This window comes from Pseudorca crassidens, chromosome 13 (assembly GCF_039906515.1).
Source record: "Pseudorca crassidens isolate mPseCra1 chromosome 13, mPseCra1.hap1, whole genome shotgun sequence".
Taxonomy (NCBI): Eukaryota; Metazoa; Chordata; class Mammalia; order Artiodactyla; family Delphinidae; genus Pseudorca; species Pseudorca crassidens.
The window spans coordinates 28,625,620-28,650,224 of NC_090308.1; the positions used below are offsets into that span (position 1 = coordinate 28,625,620).

The following is a 24,605-nucleotide window of genomic DNA, read 5'->3' on the forward strand; positions in this document are numbered from 1 at the left end:
TCATGGAAAGGACAGCTTGTAAATCAATGACATGACTCATGGATCTCAGGGATGGGGCATCAACCCAGCACCTGCTTTCCCAATCAGTCAAGTTACATTCACATCCAAACACAAATAACCGTAGTCTTATTAACCTCAGCCACGAAACTTGATATTTCAGTTTTGAGAGGACAGGCAAGTTTAAGCTCAGAGGGTTCATTTCCTCCCGGTGGCATACACCATACACTTAATGCATAAAAAACTGCTATTTCTTTCTGTGGAATTTCTCAGGGTTGAATGCCATTTTGGGTTCCGTGTGTGTGGCTTTGCATGGGCCATATATAGGTAAATTTTACAAAAGGCCACAGCAGATGTTACTTCGAGCTGAGGCCATGTGGCAAGCAGCAGCGTGCCACCCTAACCTCACTCTGGGGAAATCCAAGCTTCGCAGTTGCCACACAGGATGTCTCATCAAAAGAGGGATTTTCCCCTCTGCTCTGGAACACGTTACTTCCTTCCCCTTCTTCAGTTCTACCGTACAGAAGTACTCTCAAAACAGTAAATGAAAAAAAAAACAGTTAATGATTTTCCCTGTCATGAGTGACTGTACTTGGGGGGACTGTAAGGGGGTAGGGGTAGGGAATGAGGAGTGGGTATTCGAGGGCCGGGGTGTAGAAGAGGCCATAAGAACAAGATGCCCTGAGCACTCTGGTCAGCCCACCATGTCTATGGGCATGCTATTGATAGTGACCAATAATAAAAAAAATAATAATAATTGTCTCTGACCCATGTATGTATCAAGCATGGTTTTGGTGTCAGATTTCAATTCAAAGCCCAGCACTGACACTTACCAGCTGTATCCTTGAGTTTCCCCACCTACAAAATGGATAATAATACAAACTAAACAGGGTTGCTGTATGGTTTCAACGAGAAAATGTACAGACATTGACTACATTTCTCTCTGCTTCCATCTTCCCTCAAACCTCTTCCTAGCTCCCCAAGCCTAAAAGAAGTCAAACAGATCTAACAGTGAGAGTCATACGGTGATTCTGAACTGTGTCATGAGCCCAGTGTACTACTTCTATTTACTTTGTAATTTGTTTCCGTAGGATACTACATTTATTAATCACAAGCTTGTGTCCCATGTCTTTTCGTTCAGCAAAAAGAGAATTAAAATAGGAAGTGAAAGTTGCAAAACAAGTACATTATTAAACAAGCTTGTGTCAGTGTAGCTTTTTTAAAACAAGTGAGCTTTTGACCAGTCAAGGTATTCTGTCAACTTATTTTTAGTCTCATTTCCAAATCTCTTGAATGAAACTAGTGGGAAAACTGGAGGAAAAATATTCGAGTTTGCTTTTCTCTAGGGCAAAATTTTTAGTATTCCTACCCCCAATTCTGAAGGCTAGCTCTCCCCTGAATACCTATTATGGACAAAACCACACAGATTGTTTGCTCAACCTACACTGCAACCTGAAATATTCTCACAGAAAAATAATTCCACTGACATTTTTTTCCCCATTGAACTGCAGCTCCTTCTGGAAAGTCAGATTCTCTGTATAATCTCAAGATCATCCCAAGCAGGTGTGTCTTTATCTTTAATTCTAGGAAATAATTGCTGCCCGGAAGATTAAACTATTAGGGCCTAAAACATAAATAAAACCAGAACTCCTAGAGTTTTTTTATTGTTGTTTAGAGTTTTCTCAATTTTAACCTCAAGACAATTTTTCTTCACCTATAAAGGAAAAAATGCAATAGAATTTTTAAAACATAAATAATAATTATCTATAAATTAATGAGCAGCATCTTAAGCTTTCTGAGAACAAGCCAGACAGTAGAATTCCTTCGTGCAAGGTTAATGAATAATACAGATTAGAAAACCACTAGCAATTTAGTTCCATCACTGATGGGACTTTAAAACTATAAATTAGAATGAAAATAACAAGGCCATAACTTGGCATATAACGAATTGCCCCAATTATACTTTTGTAATTTACTTTCAATTTGCCCCCATTCAGGCAATTTAGAACTAAAATTTAATCATTAATATATTAAAGATGGCATATATTCTTTATTATTATCATATTCATCCATTCTTATTGATTCTACATTTCCTATAACAGAAGACAAAAGCTAAATAGGGAAATGTATTGATAACAATGCTTTTAAGTATTTTTTTACTTGGAAGATTTGAGAATCTTTTTAAGGATTTTTTTTTTTTTTTTTTTTTTTTTGCGGTACGCGGGCCTCTCACTGTTGTGGCCTTTCCCGTTGCGGAGCACAGGCTCCGGACGCGCAGGCTCAGTGGCCATGACTCACGGGCCCAGCCGCTCCGCGGCATGTGGGATCCTCCCGGACCGGGGCACGAACGCTTGTCCCTTGCATCGGCAGGCAGACTCTCAACCACTGCGCCACCAGGGAAGCCCTTTTTTAAGGATTTTTTATCACTAGTTGAAATACCTGTTCAGCCTGTCACTGTGTAATCTAGTTCATACTCAAGGACAGGTTACTGTTTCGAAGAGAAAAAAACATTCTAAATGTTGGAAGGGTTATAAAGCAACATTGGGTAAATTTCACATGTTCAAAATAGCTCCACCACTGGCCCAGACCACCTATCTCCTTCACTCTTATCCCTTATTTCAAAGTTCCATTTCAACACTGAGTCGGAGAGACATCTGGATCAGCAATCCATCCTCCTGCGACCACTGTCCTTTAACTGCTCTCCTCCTTCAATTCAGTGAGGCCTGAGTCCCAGCATCACAGGAAGCGCCCCAGCACATTCAGTCCCCATCACAGTTTTCATCCCACTCATCTCTGGTCTGCTGTTTTTCTTACTCAACAACACCACTAACCCCCTCACTTTCCCTTTCTACAGCATCCTCTGGGACTGTTGTCAGTAAACACCATTAAATCATTCAACTTTTCCTCAAAACCCTCCCTCTGCCCTCTCACCTTGTTACGCAAGATGGCAATATGGGCCACACATTAAACAGGGTTTGTCACCAATAAACAGGGTTTGTCACCAACCCTGTCAACAAACAGGGTTTGTTTTGAAAAAGCCAGATTAGATTTCTCAGTGCCTCCGTTAGGGTAATGTGCCCTGTGAACCTCCAAGAGGGAAGAGCCTGCACATTACCCAGATGCATTGGACCCAAAAATTTCCTATAAAGAAACATCTTTAGGAGACCACTGTCTTAGCTGAGACTTGGCTTTCTATGGAAGATGATACTGCTTCTCCTGCACCCTCGAGTAGAAATGGCCTCTTTTCCAGCCTCCTTTACCTGGAGGTAAAGAGCTTGGCTCTAACATAGGCTCTGAGAATTTCACTACCTTTGCTCAACCACAGTCTTCACTGGCATCTTCTACTAACCTCCAAGACACTTCTTCCTATTCTTTAATCACTTTGGTGGTTGATGTCATAATTTTCTCTACTCTTTCACAAGCAGTCATTCTGGACAAATCCAATATTCACACTCACGATTCGGCTAATAATAACAATAGTAGTAGTAATACTGACAAGTAATAGATTATTTTTGAATGTCTTCTGTGCGCCAATAAGTATCTTTAACACTTGACATGTATTATCTCATTTAATGTCCACAAGCACTATAAGTAAGAGATATCATTACTTTCAATTCACTGATGAGGATCATGACATTATTTAACAAGTCCAAGTTCACACAGAACATTAAGTGGCAGAACCAGGATTCAGAGCCATATTTAGCTGATCTACCATATGGGACTGTTGTCAGTCTAGTTTCCCGCTTTATAGCTACTCAAACTCTTTCATCAGACCTCTGTACCCCCATTCCACGTCATCCTACCGGCATGGCCATTTGTTGGATCTTGTGATTACCCTAAGCTCTTCCTTCTCCAAGTTTTTATACTCTGCAGTTCCCTCTTGACTAAGGCTTTCTGCCCCCATCTCCTCCCTCACTTTCACTGCTTGCCCTTCTCCTCCATGCCCTCCAATCATTTCCCTTGTACCCCTGCTCTTCATCACGGAGACCTCATCTTTATCTGCTGAAGTGGCAAGTCCTCTCTGCATCTACCAGAGATTCCTACAGTGTGTTAAATGTGGGGACGACCCAACAAGCTGGGCATAGTTTGTAGGCAGTTTAGAGAAAAGAAGACACTGACAGGATTATAAAACACATCTATTGGGACTTCCCTGGTGGCACAGTGGTTAAGAATCCGCCTGTCAATGCAGGGGACACAGGTTCAAGCCCTGGTCCGGGAAGATTCCACATGCCACAGAGCAACTAAGCCCGTGCGCCACATCTACGGAGCCTGTGCTCTAGAGCCCGTGAGCTATAACTACTGAGCCTGTGTGCCACAACTACAGAAGCCCATGCACCTAGAGCCCATGCTCCGCAACAAGAGAAGCCACCACAATGAGAAGACCGCTCACCACAACAAAGAGTCGTCCCCACTCACCGCAACTAGAGAAAGCCTGCGTGCAGTAACGAAGACCCAACGCAGCCAAAAAATAAATAAATTTATTTTTTAAAAAGTTAAAAAAACAAAAACCAAACACATCTATCATCATTTGAGAGATCATCTTTGAGTATCACCTTCCTCCCCAACGATCTGGTACCATCAGGAGCTATGGTGTCCCAGAGCAAGTTTCACATGTTTGCTGTCATTCCTTATTCCTCCATAGTCCTTTCTCTCTGTGCCCGGAGTATATTCTGTGAAATCACAAACTGATGAGATATTGAGATTAGAAGGGGCCATAAAGTTCACACAGCCCAACACCTTCATTTTACAGATAAAGAACGGAGGCCTGAAGAAGCCCATAAACAGACATTATCAAAAGAAACGGCTGAAAGATTAGATAAAGGTAACAGAATCTGCTGATGTCCTTTCAAAAAGAGATTTATTTCACCATTATATCCCTGACTACTTCTTATCTGTCACGCCGTCACAGTTTTAGATCTAAGCCTCTCAGTGAACCCCCTGTTCATAAATATTTCTCTTACTCACTCGCTGCTTGAGAAGCTCGTGTGTTATCCGAGGACAGGAGGGCCCACTGCTCTTCACAGCAGCACAGTGAGGCTCTTTCTGTTGGGTGGGACACTTGGTCTAGATTTCCTCTGCACCAGATGGCTGTCCCCCAAAGGCCCCAGAGCTCCTGGGATCATTAGGATTCCAGATGTTCTTGCTACCGTTGATCTGCGGTAATGCGACCCCAGCTCTCTTCTTGCCAAGTATGTATTCAGCAGTTAGATTATGTTCAGATATGTTGTTTGGCATGCTCCTAATATATGTGATCATTTTCATTTTCCATTTTGATCCTCAAAATAGGCATTATTCAGTATTTAAAGATATTTAGAGTTTAACTAGTTAAAAAAAAACCAAAAACCTGCTGTATGAATCGTGTGTTGTAGAAATGTATTAGTGAACATCTGAGACAATCTAATTCCCAGGTCCCAGAGTTCCAAGGCGTCTCCGTTCTTAATACATTGATGTTCTGAATTCAGTTATGCTCTTTCCAATTTGCAAAATAACTCATTTTGTATGTTCATCAGTAGGATGTACTCTGCTATTAGAAAAAGCTTTTACTTTAGTGTGCTCCAGATTGAAGACCCTTTTTAAGGCTGGTCTGCCTTATTTCCCAGTAGTACTAATTAAAAGTACTAATTATTTCCAGGCTAGTATCTCAGGATCATGCATGAAAGTTTTGAGGGAATTAATTTAAAAAAAAGAACTGACTGATTTTGGGAATCATATGAGGGAATTGATATTCTTTAGTCCCAATTAAAAAAAAATGCTTTTACGTCAGTCCATTTGACTTTCGTTCTTACTTCTTCAGTTTCAGGTCTATTCTGGATTTCTGCCATGTGGGACGTAGTTGCCAGAATCCTCTTTCTTTATATAGCAGTTAGTGTCATTAATGCTGAAAGGGAACTTACCTCACTCCTGAAGCTAATAGGCTTCTCAAAAGCAGTTTTCATGCCTAATTCTTATCATTTATGAAGGATTTAAACCAGATTCCCAAGATCCTTCTTACATTTAAAGTCAATGATTCTCTTAGACCTTAGGGTCATTTTCCTAATTCTTAAATCAACGCGTTTGTTCCTCTCATGAGAAATAATCCAGGTGTGCTTAGGCAGGAGGTCGGTTATTTACTTTTCTATGCAAAAGTTGGGAGAATGGAAGAAATATTATCTTTCCAGCTGGAAGGCAATCCTTTCCCAGAGATACATAAAGTCCCTTTAAAATGTTTTTAGATTCCAGAACAATTATACTCTGAATAATTATTAAGTCACATAAACTGAGGGAACCTTTCTATTGGGGAGTAAGATTTCTGTTCACACATTTACAGGTACAAAATTTTGAGTTATGTGAATTACCTACAGTATACTATTCTCAATGGCAAGTTTATTCTATTTTAGATGCTCTGGTATTGCAAACATGCAACTTATTTACTCTTTCAGTATACCTTTGCTTGAGAAAGGGGAATATTTTGGGGGCAAGCCATTTCTATAGATTTAGACCATGCAATCGGACATAAAAAAAAAAAAAAAAGAACTTTCCTAAAAAGTAAGTGTATATATAACTGGAATTGAGTTTATTTTACAAAAATAGAGTCAGTGAAAGTGAATCCCACAAGTGGAGTGCACTCACTCAACAATGATTTTATTTATAAATAATACAGCAGCATTGGAGATGCTAACTGTGGGTGTTTTCTGTCCAACTCTAATGCTGTGGGTTGGTTAGGGAAACAAAATAGCAGCAATGGCATCTACCTGAATCCCATTAGCATTTGGGAGTTAATAGCCTGATTTTTGAGGAGTGAATTGGAGCTCAAAAGGTAGCAAACCATTCCATTCTGCAATTATTATAACTATCTCAAAAAACTTTAATATTCATGGGACTTCCCTGGTGGCACAGTGGTTGGGAATCCGCCTGCCAATGTAGGGGACACAGGTTCAAGCCCTGGTCCAGGAAGATCCCACATGCTGTGGAGCAATGAAGCCCATGCGCCACAACTACTGAGCCTGTGTGCCACAACTACTGAGGCCCGTGTGCCTAGAGCCCGTGAAGAAAAAAAAAAACTTTAACATTTAATACTTAGAAAATGGCTATTTCAGATATTTGAGTTGCTGGCAAGCTACCTCAAAATAGTTATTTCTTAATGATTTTTTAAAAATCACTTATCTAGGGCTATTGATAGAAACAACAAACTCTGGGGATGAAGCACAGAAGCTATTATAGGAGGAGAAAGTACCCAATAGTATGTAAAATATGTTGGAACTGAGTCATATGTAAATTTTCTTTTTTAACTTCTTCACTCTTAAATTCTAGTTCCTGGAATCCCTCCTTCATAACTGACTCACAACCTATTTTGGGACAAACCTGCCAGTACTACAACCCTTTCACTGTATATTACAATCCATATAGAAAAGTCAGAGACTAATGGAATGATCAAGTAAGACTGACTGGGCTTCCCTGGTGGTGCAGTGGTTGAGAGTCCGCCTGCCAATGCAGGGGACACGGGTTTGTGCCCCGGCCTGGGAAGATCACACATGCCGCGGAGCGGCTGGGCCCGTGAGCCATGGCCGCTGAGCCTGCGCGTCCGGAGCCTGTGCTCCGCAACGGGAGAGGCCACAACAGGAGAGACCTGCGTACTGCATAAAAATAAAATAAAATAAAATAAAAATAAGACTGACTAAGGAGCCTCTCATACCTGTAGCCCTATGTTAACACTGAGCACTGGCCTCCAATTCAAGGCTGACCTAAACTCAGTGTTTTGAAGTTATGTCTCCTGATGCTGTGTTTGGAAAAATGAGTTGATTAGAAATACTAAGTTTCTAATTTAGGTGAAACACTTGACCTTGTTCTTATTTAAAATAGTTATTTTTTCCTACTTCCTTCCTGTCAAAACCTCTCTAAACCTTTTAATAATGAATTTCATTATTTTTAAGTAATCCCTTTTCTTTTTTCTAAAAATAAGCTACATTTTCATCTTCATCTTAGTTGCTTTCTCCCCTTTTGTTTACCATGTTCAGCTAATTTGTTTTCAGAGTGTATATTAACTCCCTGGCTTTAAGAAGATTCTCTTCAGGGAACTGAATCTTAGGCCTAGAAGGGACATGAGCACATCCCTCTCCCTCAGGAAGGGCCACCCAAAGAAGATACCATACAATAATTATTTTTTATGGCTCTAGAGAAGATTGCACAACCTCAACCTGCATCTCATTTCGACATAGAAATACTCTTATTCTGCTTAAACAAAGCCTTTATACTTCAACCCCAGCCTGTTTTCTTTTGTTTTATATATAATGCAGATAGCCCACCACCTCCTTATAAAATGCTCTTCATACACTCAAAGAATGTATTCATTTGCCATCTGGACTTCTCTTCAAGAGAATGAATAACTGTCCTGTTTACCCTTCTTCCTGGTCTTATTTTCCAACACTTGAATCATTTTGCCATTTTCCTGGTTATTTTTTAAACAATTTCCAACTTCTCCAATCAAGTCTCCAAACATGGACTCCAGGAATTCACCTTTCAGAACAATAATAAGTTGAGATCACCTAACACCTCCTTCACGTCATACTCTCATTCTACATTTATTTATTTTTATATTGGTCTTTTTAAATGTTTTATTATAAAAACCAAATTTTTGAATCTAGATTTAGATTTCTTTTAATGCAACTGATTGGTTTAAATGAGTGTGTCTATATAGAGTAGGTGTTTTAATGCAACACTGGTGACATACATAAAGTTTCTCCAAGAAACATCCATAGAAATTATAACTACAGTTAAAATAGCTTTACAGTTTCTCTATTTAATTTTTATTTCTAATATTTTTCCTCTATTTAATCTTGGATGAATTTTCCAGTTCTATGTTTTTCCAGCAAGTTTCTGCCCCACCCCCCCCAAAATAAAATTCAGAAACTAGCTGCATAATACTAGTACTAGGCCAATTTAGTTTGGCGTCAGTGTGATTATGAACAAATTTAGAGCCTTTAAGAATGTTTTGAGCTATTTCTGCATGAATTATATTTAAATATCAGGTTTATTGTTTTCCTTTTTTGGAAATCAGGCTGAAAATGATTACAGTAGATGCAAGTATGCAGATTGTAGTTCATTAACTTCATTAATCCCTCTGAAGTTTCAGACCTTCAGAAATGGTAACCTTGACTGGCACTGGCATATTCAGTATGGGTCTTTGGGAAGTTCAGTAAAGTGCTGACCTGGCATGTGGATTTTCATTCACCTTGGGTGAGAACCAGGTCCATGGGGAAAGTAGGCAATGGAAATAATGATTGAGGCCCTAGAACTTAAAGGAAAATCTTCACAGGGGAACTTTGATACTCCCTGTCTCCCTTTTCCCAATGACACAAAATGAACCTGTCATGGATTGGTGCTAGAGGGCCTTATCTTTGCACAAGTCCAGAGAAACTCGAGAACACCAAACTATAAGAGAAGACTGGAGGTAGGGTACACATGCATTCACGTTCATCAATAATTCTGTGCCGAGGGAAGCATGAGATTACAGCTCAAAATGAATATAATTTCGTTTGTTGTTTTTATAGTAACACTTTATATCAGGGCTTTTTCCAATCATTAGGACATTCATTCCTATACTCCATTTCCTAGATATGGACAAAGCAGTTCTATTTGCATTAAGATAGATAGACAGATGATAGATAGATAGATAGATAGAATTATAGACATAGATGTTACATAATTTTTAAATTATGAAGATAATATAAAATATTACTAAAAAGCAAAGAAATAAGAAACAAAAGAAAAACATCCATAATCCCACTACAGTAAAACAACAAACATTGCTTCATGCATTGACTTGTTTGTCCTTCTATACACAATTGAAATACAATTTTATGTTGTGATTTCTTTTATTTAACATAATATGGGTAGCATTTCTCTATACCAACAAAAACATTTCAGAGGCACCATGTGAATAGTGGCTATCTTTCTTTACTCAATCATTTCCCCATTAAATGTTAGGTTGTTTCCAGTGTTTTGTAATTATGAACAATGTTAATTCAGCTTTGTGCATATAGATTTATGAATTATTTATTTAGGATAAATTACCTAAAATAAAATAAATAAAAGTATTGAGAATCTTCTTTTTTTTTTTAACTTTTATTTATTTATTTTTGGCTGTGTTGGGTCTCCGTTGCTGTGCGCGGGCTTTCTCTAGTTGCAGCGAGCGGAGGCTACTCTTCGTTGCAGTGCGCGGGCTTCTCACTGCAGTGGCTTCTCTTGCTGCGGAGCGCGGGCTCTAGGCACGAGGGCTTCAGTAGTTGTGGTGCATGGGCTTAGTTGTTCTGCAGCCTGTGGGATCTTCCCAGACTAGGGAACCCATGTCCCCCACACTGGCAGGCGGATTCTTAACCACTGCACCACCAGGTAAGCCCCTAGAAGTATTGAGAATCCTAAAGGTCTTAAAATACATTACAGTAGCTTTCAGAAAATGTTTTGAAAATTAAAATACAATGAACAACCTATGAGAATACCAGGTTTCCTAAACCCTTGCCATCATTGAATATTGCCAAATAAAAAATTAGTTCTGTATATTATTATGAATATAATTTTATTTTCAAACATGAATATTCTAACCAAATACCATCATTGCTAACCTTGTCTTTTTATATGAGGAAGAGTCAAATACATATTATTATTATTATTTTTTTTTTGGTAAGCGGGTCTCTCACTGTTGTGGCCTCTCCCGTTGCGGGGCACAGGCTCCGGACGCGCAGGCTCACTGGCCATGACTCACAGGCCCAGCCGCTCCGCGGCATGTGGAATCCTCCCAGACCGGGGCACGAACCCGTGTCCCCTGCATTGGCAGGCGGACTCTCAACCACTGCGCCACCAGGGAAGCCCCATGAAGTATACTTCTTGTGCCTTTCTTTTTGCTTCCTCTCTTTTCCTTTTTTGAACTTCTATTTCCTGGAAATGGAGAATTGTCCTTAATTAATTTTTTAGCGTTACTTTGTGAAAAGGTATCCTATTTAATCATCTTTATTTCCCCACAACAAACTAATAATTTAAATCGTAATATATTTTACACCATGTTTGTAGAAAGTGTACCCTGATGTTATTGAGAATGAATTCCATTTATTCTTCTCTTTCAAACAGGTTTAAAAGGCAGATATATGCCCTAACATTCAAAAGAATAAATTTCAAATAAAATTTTCAAATAAGATTTGATTAATATACTCATGTACAATAGTTATAATCTAAGTCATTTGACTTCAAGTATGTATGTATTTGGAGGCAGTGTGGTATAGAGATTAAAAGCCTGCGCTTGCTAGCTGCATTTACTTTTTCCAAGGTACCTCAGTTTCCTCGTCTGTAAAATGGGGATAATGATCATAGTACCTTTCTCATAGGGATGCTATGAGCATAAAGTGAGTTAGTTAATGTGAAGCACATAGAACCTAATGTGTTTCCTCTTTGGGTTTAATTGTAGTCTTTTGCCCTACAAGGCTGCAGCTTATTTGTCTCCTTACAAGGTTTTCCAGCAGTGTCCGCTCCTTTTCTGGCCTGGGTGAGAGATGATCTCCTTACTGCAGTCCTTAGGTAGCTCACAGATAGATCCAAAGGGACATACACTCAGGGACATACCCTCTGGGACCAGGGACTAAGAATGCAGGTTGGGGGGATGGGCAGAGGGCTGGCTCTTCAAGATTGCCACTAAGCTGGGGAGGGGGGAGGGTACAGACAGCTAAAAACTTTGCAAAGCTTTCCTACAATTTTTAGATTTCCCCTTCCCGTCTTTTATCCTGTCTTCACTTGGTTACTGTAAACCTTTGACTGTTTTCCAGAGTCTTAACAAATTTAGTTGACAATTTTTGCTTGCTTTTTTTTTTTTTTTTTTTTGCTTGCTTTTTGATGTTTCTGTCAGGGTACAGGAGCTTGGAGGGGCGTACTCTGTCATTTGGCTGATGTCACCTCCCTGGATAAGATTTTAAAGGTTAACTTGTTCATACTTCCTTTCTCCCCCAAAAGGAGACAACCCAGAGGTTGTTCTGAGGATAAACTGAGTAATGAGATAATTAATGTGCCTGGCCCATTGTAACATCCATTAAAAATTTTTAGTAATTATTATGCTAAAATACAGTGTGACTTGAAATGCATGATATTCTAAGTCTAGGAAAACTTCAATACCAGATTGCAGTGACCTTTACTTCCTTTTTAAGACAGCTAAGGGTAGCACCATTTCTTCCTCAACAGTAGTCTCTTGCCTTTAACTATCTGGGATGTCTATTTGATCCTTCGCCAAACTCTCGATCCACAATTGTATCTCATATATATTACAGGATCTCTATAAGGAATGATAAAATACAAAATTCATGTAAGGATTTCCTAGGACACACTGAAAAATAAATAGGAAAGAAAATATATACAGAAAGAAAAGACAGGGGCTTCCCTGGTGGTCCAGTGGTTAAGACTCCATGCTTCCAATGCAGGGGGTGCGGGTTTGATCCCTGGTCAGGGAATTAAGATCCCACGTGCCATACGGCGGCCAAAAAATAAAATAAAAAGAAAGAAAAGGCAAAAGTTAAGCTGCATATGGAAAATACCTGCAAAGGGAAGCAACTCATGCAGGATCTTCTTGGAACACGCACAGACTCACGTTGTTATTCTGCTTACTTCCCAGAAGTTAAGAGCTCAAGTGATCTGGCTGGGGTCAGAACCTGCACCCCTTAAAGTTGAAATTTAGTACTTAGTAAAACTATCCACTTCTCCACAAGTTATATAGATGTTTTTCATTCCCTGGACATTCTCCCACTTATTTCTCCATGGGCCTAATGACCTACCCACTGAATACCAAAAAGATGTTGGATAAAGAATTACTGTCAAGATGTATGATTAACTTGGCTAAATGCTAACACAGTTTCGCAATGAAAACCTTAATCTCTGCCATTCAAAACTTTGCAAAAGATGTATGCACGGTGGTTTTGCTTATGCAAAAAATGCATTTCATAATTGTCGTGTATTGTTTTTCACATATGTTTCATATCAGATACAAGAAAGGTCAAATGAGAGCTAAAAAACTGTTGGCCGGATTTGCTATTAGTGAGTCTTCCAGCACATCTGGGAACCTCTGTAAAAAATTAACTCAACATTCTGGACTCTTGGGATGGACAGATTATTAACTGTTTTTGCAGAAGCACTCTGTGCAAGCCAAGGCATATAAGAAATAGTTTTAGACCTGTAGACCATTAAATACTGTACAGTTAGCTTACTGCATGAGAAAGACAGCAGGTACTTAAATGGAGATGTCTAGTTCCATTCACAAAGGGAAAAATAAACCACGCCTTTGTTGGCAATGGCATTGGCCAATTTAGACTCTATGGTTAAAGTGTTACTGGAAAATTGAATATCAGCCTTTTGTATTAAAATAAAATTAAACATTAAGAATTATAGCACAGAGCAAATTATAATCGTATTGGCCTTGAATCTGACATAGCTTCTGTATAGGTAAGCAATGGAAATATTTCTCCTAGAACCTCACACAAAATCTAGATCCAGATTTCTACTTTTTTTTCTCCTCCTGTCAAATACCTTTTTGGAGGTAAGCTCAAGGAGAAAAATACTAAGAAATATGCTGTCATTTGCAACGAGAGATTCAAAACATTTCTCTTTTGCCCAGAAAGCCTAGGAGTGGATGTTTGGTCATCATTTAACTCAGGCCTGGGAATCATTCTTTATATTACCTTTAGACGGTACAGTGACGCTGAAATAGCCATATTTAGTCTCTTCCCTGTACACAGTAGATAAATACCACTTAATCCCTGTTACTTCTATGTGGCAGAAGTTTGTTTAAGCATGTTAGAGATTCCTGGGGAGCTTAAAAATATACTGACTCGCCAGTCTCTTCTCTTCTTGCGTTGGGCCCTGACACTGGTATGTATTTTTTAAGTTCCTCACTGTAGTGTGTAGTCATGATGGAAAACCACTGGAAAGCAATGTGTCTTAGATGGAGGAAAGAAAAATCTAATCATGGACTAGACATGGATCAGTCATGGACAAATCCAAATGATTCATTGAATGAAGTCTGAACCTATGCAAAGAGTTTTGAAGATTATCTTTTCCCAGCTACATGGTGTGTTAGTCAGACAATAATCTGAAAAATGAAAAGCCAATCATTAATCATTTTTCCAATAAATATACTTAGTAGCAGAGTATAGCCGAAACAATTTTCTACATCTTTATGCAAAGAAAAAAAATGGTTTGAATGGTAATGTCAGGAGCTAAATATCAGATCAGGTCCCAGCCTGACTGCTGGGCTGGGGAGAAGTTTCTTTCACTCCAAATTATTCACAGGAGCATCAGCTACTCTGAGCTGACCCCACTCTAAATCACTTCAGGCCCCCAACACCAGGAATTTAAAAGGGTTAAAACACTAGAGGAAATAAAGACACATGTTTTAAATCACTGCATTTTGCCATAACGACTATCCTTTTCACTCAAATAGCTTAAGTTGAGTGGGATTTATAGTCTTCATTTTTAATTGTTTAGAGATTAATAATTCAATCATTCAGCAAGTGTTTGTTGAATGCCTACCATGTACCAAGCACCCCTTTAGGACTCATGAAATTTACAAGAGACCTTTCAGAAAAATGAAGAACACAATTATATATGAGATGGTGTTAAGTGCCGTAGAGAAATATAAAGCAGGAAGGGGAAAGAAGTTTCCATTTTAAACAGGGTGTTGGGAAAGGCTTCCCTGAGGAGCTGATGTGTGAGCAGATAGATATCTGAAGGAGATGAAAGTTATGCAGATGTCCAAGCAAAGAAAGTTCCAGTCTGAGTGCTCAGCAAGCACAATGCCTAGAGAGAAGTCTTTTTACTTTTGCCGATATTGTTTGCACATAGATAATTCAGTTAACACAGTAAACTTTTTCTACCAAAAGATTCTCCCTTCCAGCCTCCATTCTAAGTCATGATACTCCTGTTAACGTGTTTGACTATATAATCATGGATAATAATACCTCCTACCAATGACTGAACCCTAGAAGAAGCTAAATCTAACCTTAAATCTAACTGTAACTTTGCCAATTTTTCCAGGAAGGAGACTGAGCCTAAGTGAGATTATGTAACTTGCCCAGGGTCACAAGCATAGTCAAGTGTGGGGCTGCCATATTTTATTCCAGGTCTGTCTGACTCCAAAGTCCATGCTCTAAACAGCTATACCTTATTATTTCTATCAACTTTGATCTAAAATAAACAATAAATGCAAGGAAGTTTCTCTTAACCATGGTGGATGTATTATAAACAATATAAATAACTTCTGTATCTCCTTCTGTAGGTCACTTTACCTCCTCCTTCAGAATCCGTTTTCCCATCCATTAAATAAGGAGCTGAACTAAGTCATTTGTTAAATCTGTTCTAGCCTCAAAATACTATGATTCTATGATATATTCACTTTGGCCACTTTAACATCTTTTGAGTCCTACCAAATCAATGACATTGTCAGTAAACATACATTGATCGCCAAACTCCATGACCCTAAATAATTTTTACTTAAGAATTTAATTATATGCTTTGGTATAGAATTTATAAAGGTTTGACCTGGATTCCAGTCAAACCAACTCCATGTGCCTGCTTTGCTTTGTGTTTTAACTTACAAATACAGATGTGTATTGTTGATTCTGGCAATATTATTAAAATATGTAAGAAGGTGGACTACTTTAAAGCATCTAAAATGACCATATATTGCCCCACTCCCTACTCATGTCACCCTATTTTTTGCCTCCATCATGCTCATCTCAATCACCAGCGTTAGAAAATAAGTTCCATGAGGTCAGGGACACATCCATCTGCTTCCCATCTAAGCATGTGGGTCCTAGTACTGTACCTCCTATACCATAGGTTATCCACTAATATATACTAAATGAAATGTATAATTAAATTACTTTCAAAATTGAGGATAAACCCAAGTTTTAAGAAACCAATATCAGCTCTCAACTGACATCCTGAAATGTAACAGTGGAGACTTGGACTCTATAATCACTAACTTAAGCTACATTACTCTCTAGTCCTCAGTTTCCTCGTCCATAAAGTAAGCAGCAAGGAGAGAAACAGTGTCTTCCAGCCCCGCAAGTCGCTGATCCTCTGAACTCTACCACTTGTGTAGAATATAGAAAACATCTAATTTAATAGAGGTTTAACCTGGATATCTTGACTTTATGAAACTGAAACACTTGCTGGGCCAGGCAGGAGACAGAAATAAGCAAAATGGGTGGGGTGGTAAATTGCCTTTAGCAATTCACAGTCACAAGGGCTAAACTGAAAAATATAAAATCCCAGTAAGGACACAAGTGAATTAAAGCCACAAAAGGAAGAACAGTTATCTAGTTGCTTAGCATCACAGTATCTTCAGGGGCCAAGAATAATCCCTATTCTCCATGTTATATGGATGTAATTATCCTTAAGCAACTGAATGAGGATGAGTCACTAGCTTGTGGAGACCTGCATGATAAGACTTGTGATCTCTGATGGGATTCCTCCACTAAGCTCTTGATCAGACTTCTGCTGTCCTTGTCCAAACTGTCATCTTCATGAGGGTGGAGGTTAGTGATACTAGATCTGCAGACTGTGGGATGTTTGCTCTAGTGAAATAGTGGGGGTGGATTCTCATCCTGCCCTGTGTGCGGTGGAAGATTGTAGCCCGAAAGTTGAGGCCAGAGAAACCTACCTGCACATGACTATGTAAGTGAAACCTCACCACTAGGCACCCAAAGGGGATCTGGTCTGAGGAGGTTAGAGATGAGCAAGTGCTCCTAGGAGGACTGAAGACCTAGCACATGAACAGGGGACCACATGTGCTTGGAAAGCCCGTCATGCTACCTTAAACACAATACAGAATCGTCCCTTTAGCTGCCAGCGACTGTGGACTGCTGGGACCACACACCAAGTTCCAAAGTTCTGAAATATTTTGGACTCCTCTGTCTTCCCTCATGTTCAGTCATTTATCAAGTCTTCCCAAATCATTCCAGCTGCCCTTCACGTCCATCCCTTCCTGCCCATATCCACAGTCCCCATGTTCACCCTGCTCTCATCCAGTACCTTCTGATGGTACAGCTGCCTCCTAATCTCCTCACTTTGGGTCTTTTCTGACTCTGGCATCTCACACAAACTTCCAAGTCTCTTGAATTTCCTCAGAGTGAAGCACTCATTGACTTTCAAAGCTATCCACTGTCTGGCTTCCACCTAGTTTCCAGTCATTTCTCCCAGGAGCCTTCTACTCCCATGAAATTGTTCAACCAACAGTTGCTTAAATACACCTTGTTAGGTTTTGCTCCCACACCTTTATTTGTATTGTTCCGCCCACTTTGGATACTTTTTTACTGGCTGCTCACCAATCCAAGTGTTGCCAGTATTTTTTTTCTTTGGCCGCGCACCACGCAGCATAAGGGATCTTGGTTCCCCGACCAGGGATGGAAACCATGCCCCCTGCAGTGGAAGTGCAGAGTCTTAACCACTGGACCACCAGGGAAGTCCCGCCAGTATTTTGAAAACCTGTCAAATCCTCCCTCTCCCGTGAAGCCTTGCTTAACAGCTTTGCCTACACTATTGCTTCTTCCTTTAAACCCTGATCAAAATTAATAACCATACCACTTTCTTCACGGAGGTACTTCTTCTTGGAGATACTTTATTTATTTATTTATTTTAATGAATTAATTTATTTATTCTTTGGGTCTTTGTTGCTGTGCGCGGGCTTTCTCTAGTTGTGGCGAGCAGGGGCTACTCTTTTTTGCGGCACACTTCTCATTGCAGTGGCTTCTCTTGTTGTGGAGCACGGGCTCTAGGCGTGCAGGCTTCAGTAGTTGTGGCACACAGGCTCAGTAGTTGTGGCACACGGGTTTAGTTGCTCCGCAGCACGTGGGATCTTCCCAGACCAGGGCTTGAAGCCGTGTCCCCTGCATTGGCAGGTGGATTCTTAACCACTGCACCACCAGGGAAGTCCCTGGAGGTATTTAGTATCAGGCTGCATTATGGCTTTGTGGATGTCTACGTGCTGTTCCCAAATCAGAATATAAAGTCCAAATGATCAAGTTTCCTTTGTGTCCTTATAAAAACCAGGGTAGCATCTTAAACAAATGCTTAATAAATACATTTTGGATGTAATAAACACATCCAAGAGAAAAAATCAAGGAATGCTTTTCTTCCTCCCAGATACACAGAACTGAATTCAAAATTAATATTTGCAGGACGGTTTTACATCCTGTGATAGTGTCCAAGGGACATTTCTAAAGTCTTATTAGAGCAATTTGAGAAACAAAATTTCATTTCTCTAAAGTGTTCTTGCTTACTTCTGAACATCATGGAACCTGATATGGGAAAGAAGGAAAAAACCAAAGAGCCCACTGTGGATTTCGTGAAGGGTCTTGTGAAGGGTCTTGTGAAGCCACTTGTGAAGGGTCTTGTGACGACCCAGCAGGACTGACATCTGATATAGACTTTTCTTACTTCTGTGAAGTACCTAAAACTATGGGAGTGAGTTTTAGGGCATTGCTTACAAACAGTTGCAGTATATATATTTATGAATTAATTTGCATAAACTTGTGCTAAAAATATGCGCCATGAGCTCTATAGATAACTTGCCGTGGGTACTTTGGTGCTTGGGAATCATGAAAAAGACAGCATGATAATAATACTTCCATGATAATAACACAATGAGCAGGAAGTCATTCTTGATGACTCTGAATTTAACAGGAACAACTTCAACAACGTAGAAGATTTTTCCAACAAATAGGGATAAAGAATTATTCATAAGTAAATGAGATTTGGAGGAATGATGTTTATTTGACACAAACGCCACAGAAACACAAGATAATTAGAGCTGAATGCAGGAAGAATGCTCATACATGGCAAATTTCCCAAGTGGGTCCATAGTTATAAAATCAACTAGGACTTTCCAAATAAAAAAGTGTGGCTAAATAGCAATGAATTTTTTACTTTCACTCTGTTAGATTTATAGGTTCTTAGAAACATTTCAATTACTCACATCTGGAAATAATGTTTGTAATCCTTCCGGAGTTGTTCCTCAAAACCGATTCCTTATTTCAGGGGCTATTATCTGTCCCTGACCTGGAAGCTCCTAGGTGATTAGCTCACAGGCCAGAGAGGATGTCTTCTGGGGTACAGTGATCTCAATAAAGAGACTTAAAACCATTTCACGAGGAACAGTGGAAGGAAAGAGCGCCAGCTAACCTGGGAATGGAAGACTGAGGTGAGACATAACAGCTACTTTCTAATATTCTAGGTATTATTTTATCAAAGAGAAAGTAGATCTCTTCTATGTAACTCAGGAGTGAGCTAGAACCAGTGAGGAAAGTTTCAAGGATCCAAACTTCTGTTCAACTTGCAAAGAATTTTCTAACAAAGGGAGTAATACTTAGTGGAAGAGGTAATTCCTTTGAAGGAATTTAGACTGGGGCTGCTTAGTGAAATTTGAGGGATGTTTTTGCTTTGCCACTCAAACTGGTATCCATGGCATGGGGCTGGTCTACACTTTCTTTTTTTTCTCCTGGAGATTTATATTTTAATGATATTTTTTTATCACAGTTTGACTCCTAAAATGATGGTTCCTATCAATTAAAACAAACGACATTACCAGGAAATCCATTAATAAAATGTAGACTGCTCACATATTTATGTATGAAATATTTTATGTGTGTATCTGATATACTAACAGACATAGGATGATGATCTATTCCTAGATGTTCTTGTTGGGGGAGGGGAGGTAAGAACACAATATGAAATCTACCCTCTTAACAAATGTTTGTGTGCAATACAGTAATGTTAACTATAGGCACATGTTGCTAGGCAGATCTCTAGAACTTAATCTTCTTACATAACTGCAACTTTATACTCAATGTATGGCAACTCCCCATTTCCCCTTCCCCCAGCTCCTGCCAACCACCACTCTACTTTCTGCTTTTACATGTTTCACTAATTTAGATGCCTCTTATAAGTAGTATCAGGCAGTATTTGTGCTTCCGTGTCTGGCTTATTTCACTTAGCATAATGTCTTCAAGCTTCATTCGTGTGGTTGCATATGACAGGATTTCCTTCTAAGTCAGAATAATAGTTCATTGTATGTGTCTACTACATTTTCTTTATCCATTCATCTGTCCATAAGCATTTAGGTTGTTTCTACCTCTTGGCTATTGTGAATCATAGGGGTGCAAAGAGCCCTTTGAGATCTTGATTTCTACACGTTCCTTGGTATTAGTTCAGGACAAGAGAAAGAGCTTGTGTCCGATTGAAAATGGACACACTGATTCTTTCATCAGTAGAGATTTGCTATGGAAAGAAAATGTCAACAGAACTTAGCAATGTACTTAGTGACATTCTTGCTGCAATGGAAAGAATACTTTGAGTACTTTGTTGCTGCAATGGTAGGAATTTACCCATTAAATAGTAAAATACTAGAGAATTTTCACAGTAATCAAATGATCTTACTACAAAATATATATAAATGGAACATCCATTTGAACACTAAGATTTATATTTCCCCAATTGAATATATGTTTGAAAATCACACATCACAATTATAGAAAATTGCAAAAAAAAAAAAAAAAGGATCATTACTGTTCCCTGGTATTTATTGAAAGATTCTATTAGTTGGATGTGCTGTGCACCAGGCAGAGTCTTTAGGTTGAATAAGTAATACATATTGCATATATGCATGTGCTACTATTTAAAAAGAAAGATTCTGCTATAATTATAAAAGAAGAATTCATATTAAAGTGCAACTGAATTAAAAGTAGCTCTTTCTTATTATGTGTTTTCCCAAGCATATATACTAAAAGTACCATCTTGGCTACGTAGAAGTCCAAAATGCTTTTTATTTTATTATTTTTATTTTTTTGCCCACACCACACAGCACGCGGGATCTTAGTTCCCTGACCAGGGATGGAACCCCTGCCCTCACAGAGGAAATGCGGATTCCTAACCACTGGACCACCAGGGGATTCCCCAAAATGCTTTTTATGTGATGGATATTCTTACATGAAAATGCTTGCTAATCATGCAGGGCCTCTGCGTCCAGCTGTGCAGTTTGTGTTATGCAAAAGGCACAAGAATGAGGGAGCAAAGTAGGAGGCTGAACTCCAGCCCCCATGAGCCCTGGCAGTGAATAGGCATAGGGTCACCATCCATCCCAGTTTGCCCAGGACTGAAGGGTTTCCCAGGATATGGGGCTTTCAGTGACACAACCAGCATAGTCCTGGACAAAGCAGGCATGGTTGGTCACCCTAATCAGGTCACAGATGCACTTTATGTTCTAGTTTCAGCCTTGGAATCTTTTCTGTAGAACTGTAGGCCTGAAACAACTGAAACAGTGAAGCAATTTTTTCACATCATTTCTTTTCTCCTTCTGTTTTCAAGGTGAAAGAGCCATGTAATCATGCCAACATCCTGTCCAAGCCTGACCCAAGAACCTTCTGGACTAATGATGACTCAGGTATTATTGGAAAAATACATTCTGGCCCTGTGATATATAGAAAGCATGCGGCGGTAAAGCCCCACACAAAGGCAAGGTTTAGGGGAAATTTTTGGTTTTGCTTGTTTGTTTCTTTATACATAGTCCAACACTTGAATGTACTTCACAATCACTTTTTTATAAGTCTCTTTATTTTATCTTCTTTTTCAATTTCTAAAGCATGTATACCATTAAGTACAGCTTGATGAATTGTGAAGTATAATCAAGTGTTGGGGGAACAAAGCATGAGTCTATTTCCTGGAGTGGAGGACAGAGAAATAAGATAAGGTGGGCAAATATACTGATTCAAGTGTCTCTTCCAAGGAAGGAAGGGATTAAAAACCCTAAGGTGAGTCATATTCCAAATACTCAGTGGAGGGCAAGTATGACTTGCACTATCAATCCCGAAGTATAAATCTAATCACAGTCAGAGGAATGCTACTTTCTGAGACTGGAGAATATGCTTCGCATGTGTAATTAAAAATTACACTCGGACCAAGGGTAGGTATGTTTTTATAGGAAACTGAAGACATAACATCTTTTCATTCTTTTCCACAAACACATTGAACCATGAGGCCTAATGACACCAAGTAAAGACACTAGAACTGAGAAGAGAAGGGTCAGTAAAAGAAACAAAATAATTCAGAGGGTGATCCTAGAGCTTTCACCTTCTCTAATTAAATAGGGTCTAATTAAGTGGAGAATTGTGGTGATACCTAATATTTGTATTAGGCCTCACGGTTTGTATATTTGTATAGATCTCAGTGTGTTCACAAAAACCTAATTTAGTGTTTGGGCCAACCCTATGAAATAGAGGGGCACACATGATAGATGAGATCAGATGCTGAAAGAGGGTAGCTGACATCCAAAGCTCATGAGCAGAGAACCTCAGGGCTGGGAGGGGGATGGAGAACCTGCGTGCTCAGTTCTGTATCACTCTTCCTAGGAAGAAGCAGCTCTCCTCTGAGAAGCAGCATGAGCTAAATTGGTGCTTTAATCTTTTCTTTATAAAAGAGAGTCAGAGAATATGCCTATTAGCAGAAGCAGGAGGGGTTGGAGAGGGAAAAACACTCTGCTGCCTTTTTTTCAAAGACCAGGCTTACAGTAAACTTATTATCAATTTCATCTGTCAAAAAAACTGTTCTGTCTGTTTTATGTCCTTTGAAGAAAGATGAAGAAACATGAAAGTGAATTGGCCTATTTATGCCATCATTGTGGTCCATTAGTAGTACAGCCACAAAATAAACAAGCTGTCCACCGACTAATACTACTATTAAGATCTACAGCACGTATGCTGTGAAGGAGCCATGTAGAACAAAACATAACAATTAAATGATTTTTTTTTAGTTTTTTAAGGAATTTCCATTCTGTTCTCCATAGTGGCGGTATCAATTTACATTCCCACCAACAGTGCAAGAGAGTTTCCTTCTCTCCCTATCTTTTCCAGCATTTATTGCTTGTAAATTTTTTGTTGATGGCCATTCTGACCAGTGTGAGGTGATACCTCAATGTAGCTTTGATTTGCATTTCTAGGGAGATGCAAGAGGGAGGAGATACGGGGATATATGTATATGTATAGCTGATTCACTTTGTTATACAGCAGAAACTAACACACCATTCTAAAGCAATTATACTCCAATAAAGATGTTAATAAATAAATAAGTGATTCTTAAAGTTATGCAAAGAGAATGGAATTAGAAGGGAATCTGTATGGGCCAGACCCAGAAAATGCTGCTTAGGTACTTTTTGGAGCTGGAGAAATTATGTTACAAGAAAAACTACTGCAGAACGTGTACAGAAATAGTAATAGGAATGCTCTGGATCTACTCATCTTAAAAACTTTAAAAAAATTTTTATTGCATCTTCAATGGGGTTACAAAGATAGTATCACTTCTGTAGTAGCAGCTCGCTTAATAAAGATCCTCTCCAATAATCACTTCTTAGACTAAGGTCTATGTTTAGTGCTTTGGTGGGAGAGGTAGCTGTTCAGTCAATGACTGAGACATGGGTATTAAAATCTCCACCTATGGTGGTAGAATTATCTTTTGCTTTTTAAAGTTCAGTCCATTTTTACTTTATATATTCTGAAGCTCTGATATTAAGCACATACACTCTTATAATTGTTGTAAGTTCCTGATGAATTGTGTTCCTCTTTATCTCTGGTAAAAGTCTTCATTTGAAGTCTTTTTTTTTTTTTTCTGACATTAATATAGCCTAGCCAACCTTCTGACACCTACTCTTCATGTGATATATCTTTTCTATCCATTTACTTTCAACCTATCTGTGTCTTATCGTTAAAGTGCTTGTCATATAGACCTCATATAGTTAAGTTTTCCTTTTAAAGACTATCTGACAATCTCTGCTTTTGCTTGGAATTAAATTACACTTAATGTAATTGTTAGATATAACTATACCATCTTGATATTTGTCTTCCTCATGACCCTTCTCTTCGTCTGCTATCCTTCCTTTTATGACTTCTCTAGTTATTTGAGTATGTTTTAGAATTCAATATTAATTTATATATTGGCTTAGTGGTGACTCTAAGGATTACAATTAATAACTAAGTTTTCACAGACCATTATAGAAAACTTCAAACAGTATAGGTCTATTTATCCCACTACTCGTCCCATGCTTTACATTATGGTTGTAATATACATCACTTCTACATATGAAATTAAACCAATGGTATAACGTATCTAAAGGAAAACCACCCTTTGTGTTTTCTGAGACGTTTACCATTTCTGATGTTCTTCATTTCTTCTTGAAGATCCACTTTTCCTCAGAAATCATTTCCTTTTAGCCTGGAAAAACTTCTTTTAGTGTTTCTTATAATGCAGTGATTCTCCGGCAATGACATCTCTCAGTTTTCTTTTATCTTTATGATATGCCTTTATACATGAAAATATTTTTATTTAATTCTTGAAGGATATGTTTTTCTAGATATAAAATTCTAAGTTGATGACTTTTTTTTTTTCTTTTATCGCTTTAAAGATGCTGGTCCAAGGTCTTCTTCTCTCTATAGTTTCTGATGAGAAGTCAGTGATGATTTAAATTATTGTTACCCTGAATGTAATACGTTGTCTTTCATTGGCTGCTTTAATTTTTTTTTTTTTAATCTTTGGCTTTTATCAGTTTGACTATGATG

The 24,605-nt window shown here is 38.7% G+C and overlaps 1 protein-coding gene across 1 annotated transcript in view; it reads left to right on the top strand.

The window, feature by feature from the left end:
• Window positions 1–24,605, top strand: part of SGK1 (serum/glucocorticoid regulated kinase 1) — a 111,182-nt gene that overhangs the window by 59,307 nt on the left and 27,270 nt on the right. Inside the window, exon 3 of the mRNA XM_067702033.1 lies at window positions 21,367–21,442. Within this exon, the coding sequence (XP_067558134.1) occupies window positions 21,367–21,442 (76 nt within the window). The remainder of the gene's footprint in view (window positions 1–21,366; window positions 21,443–24,605) is intronic.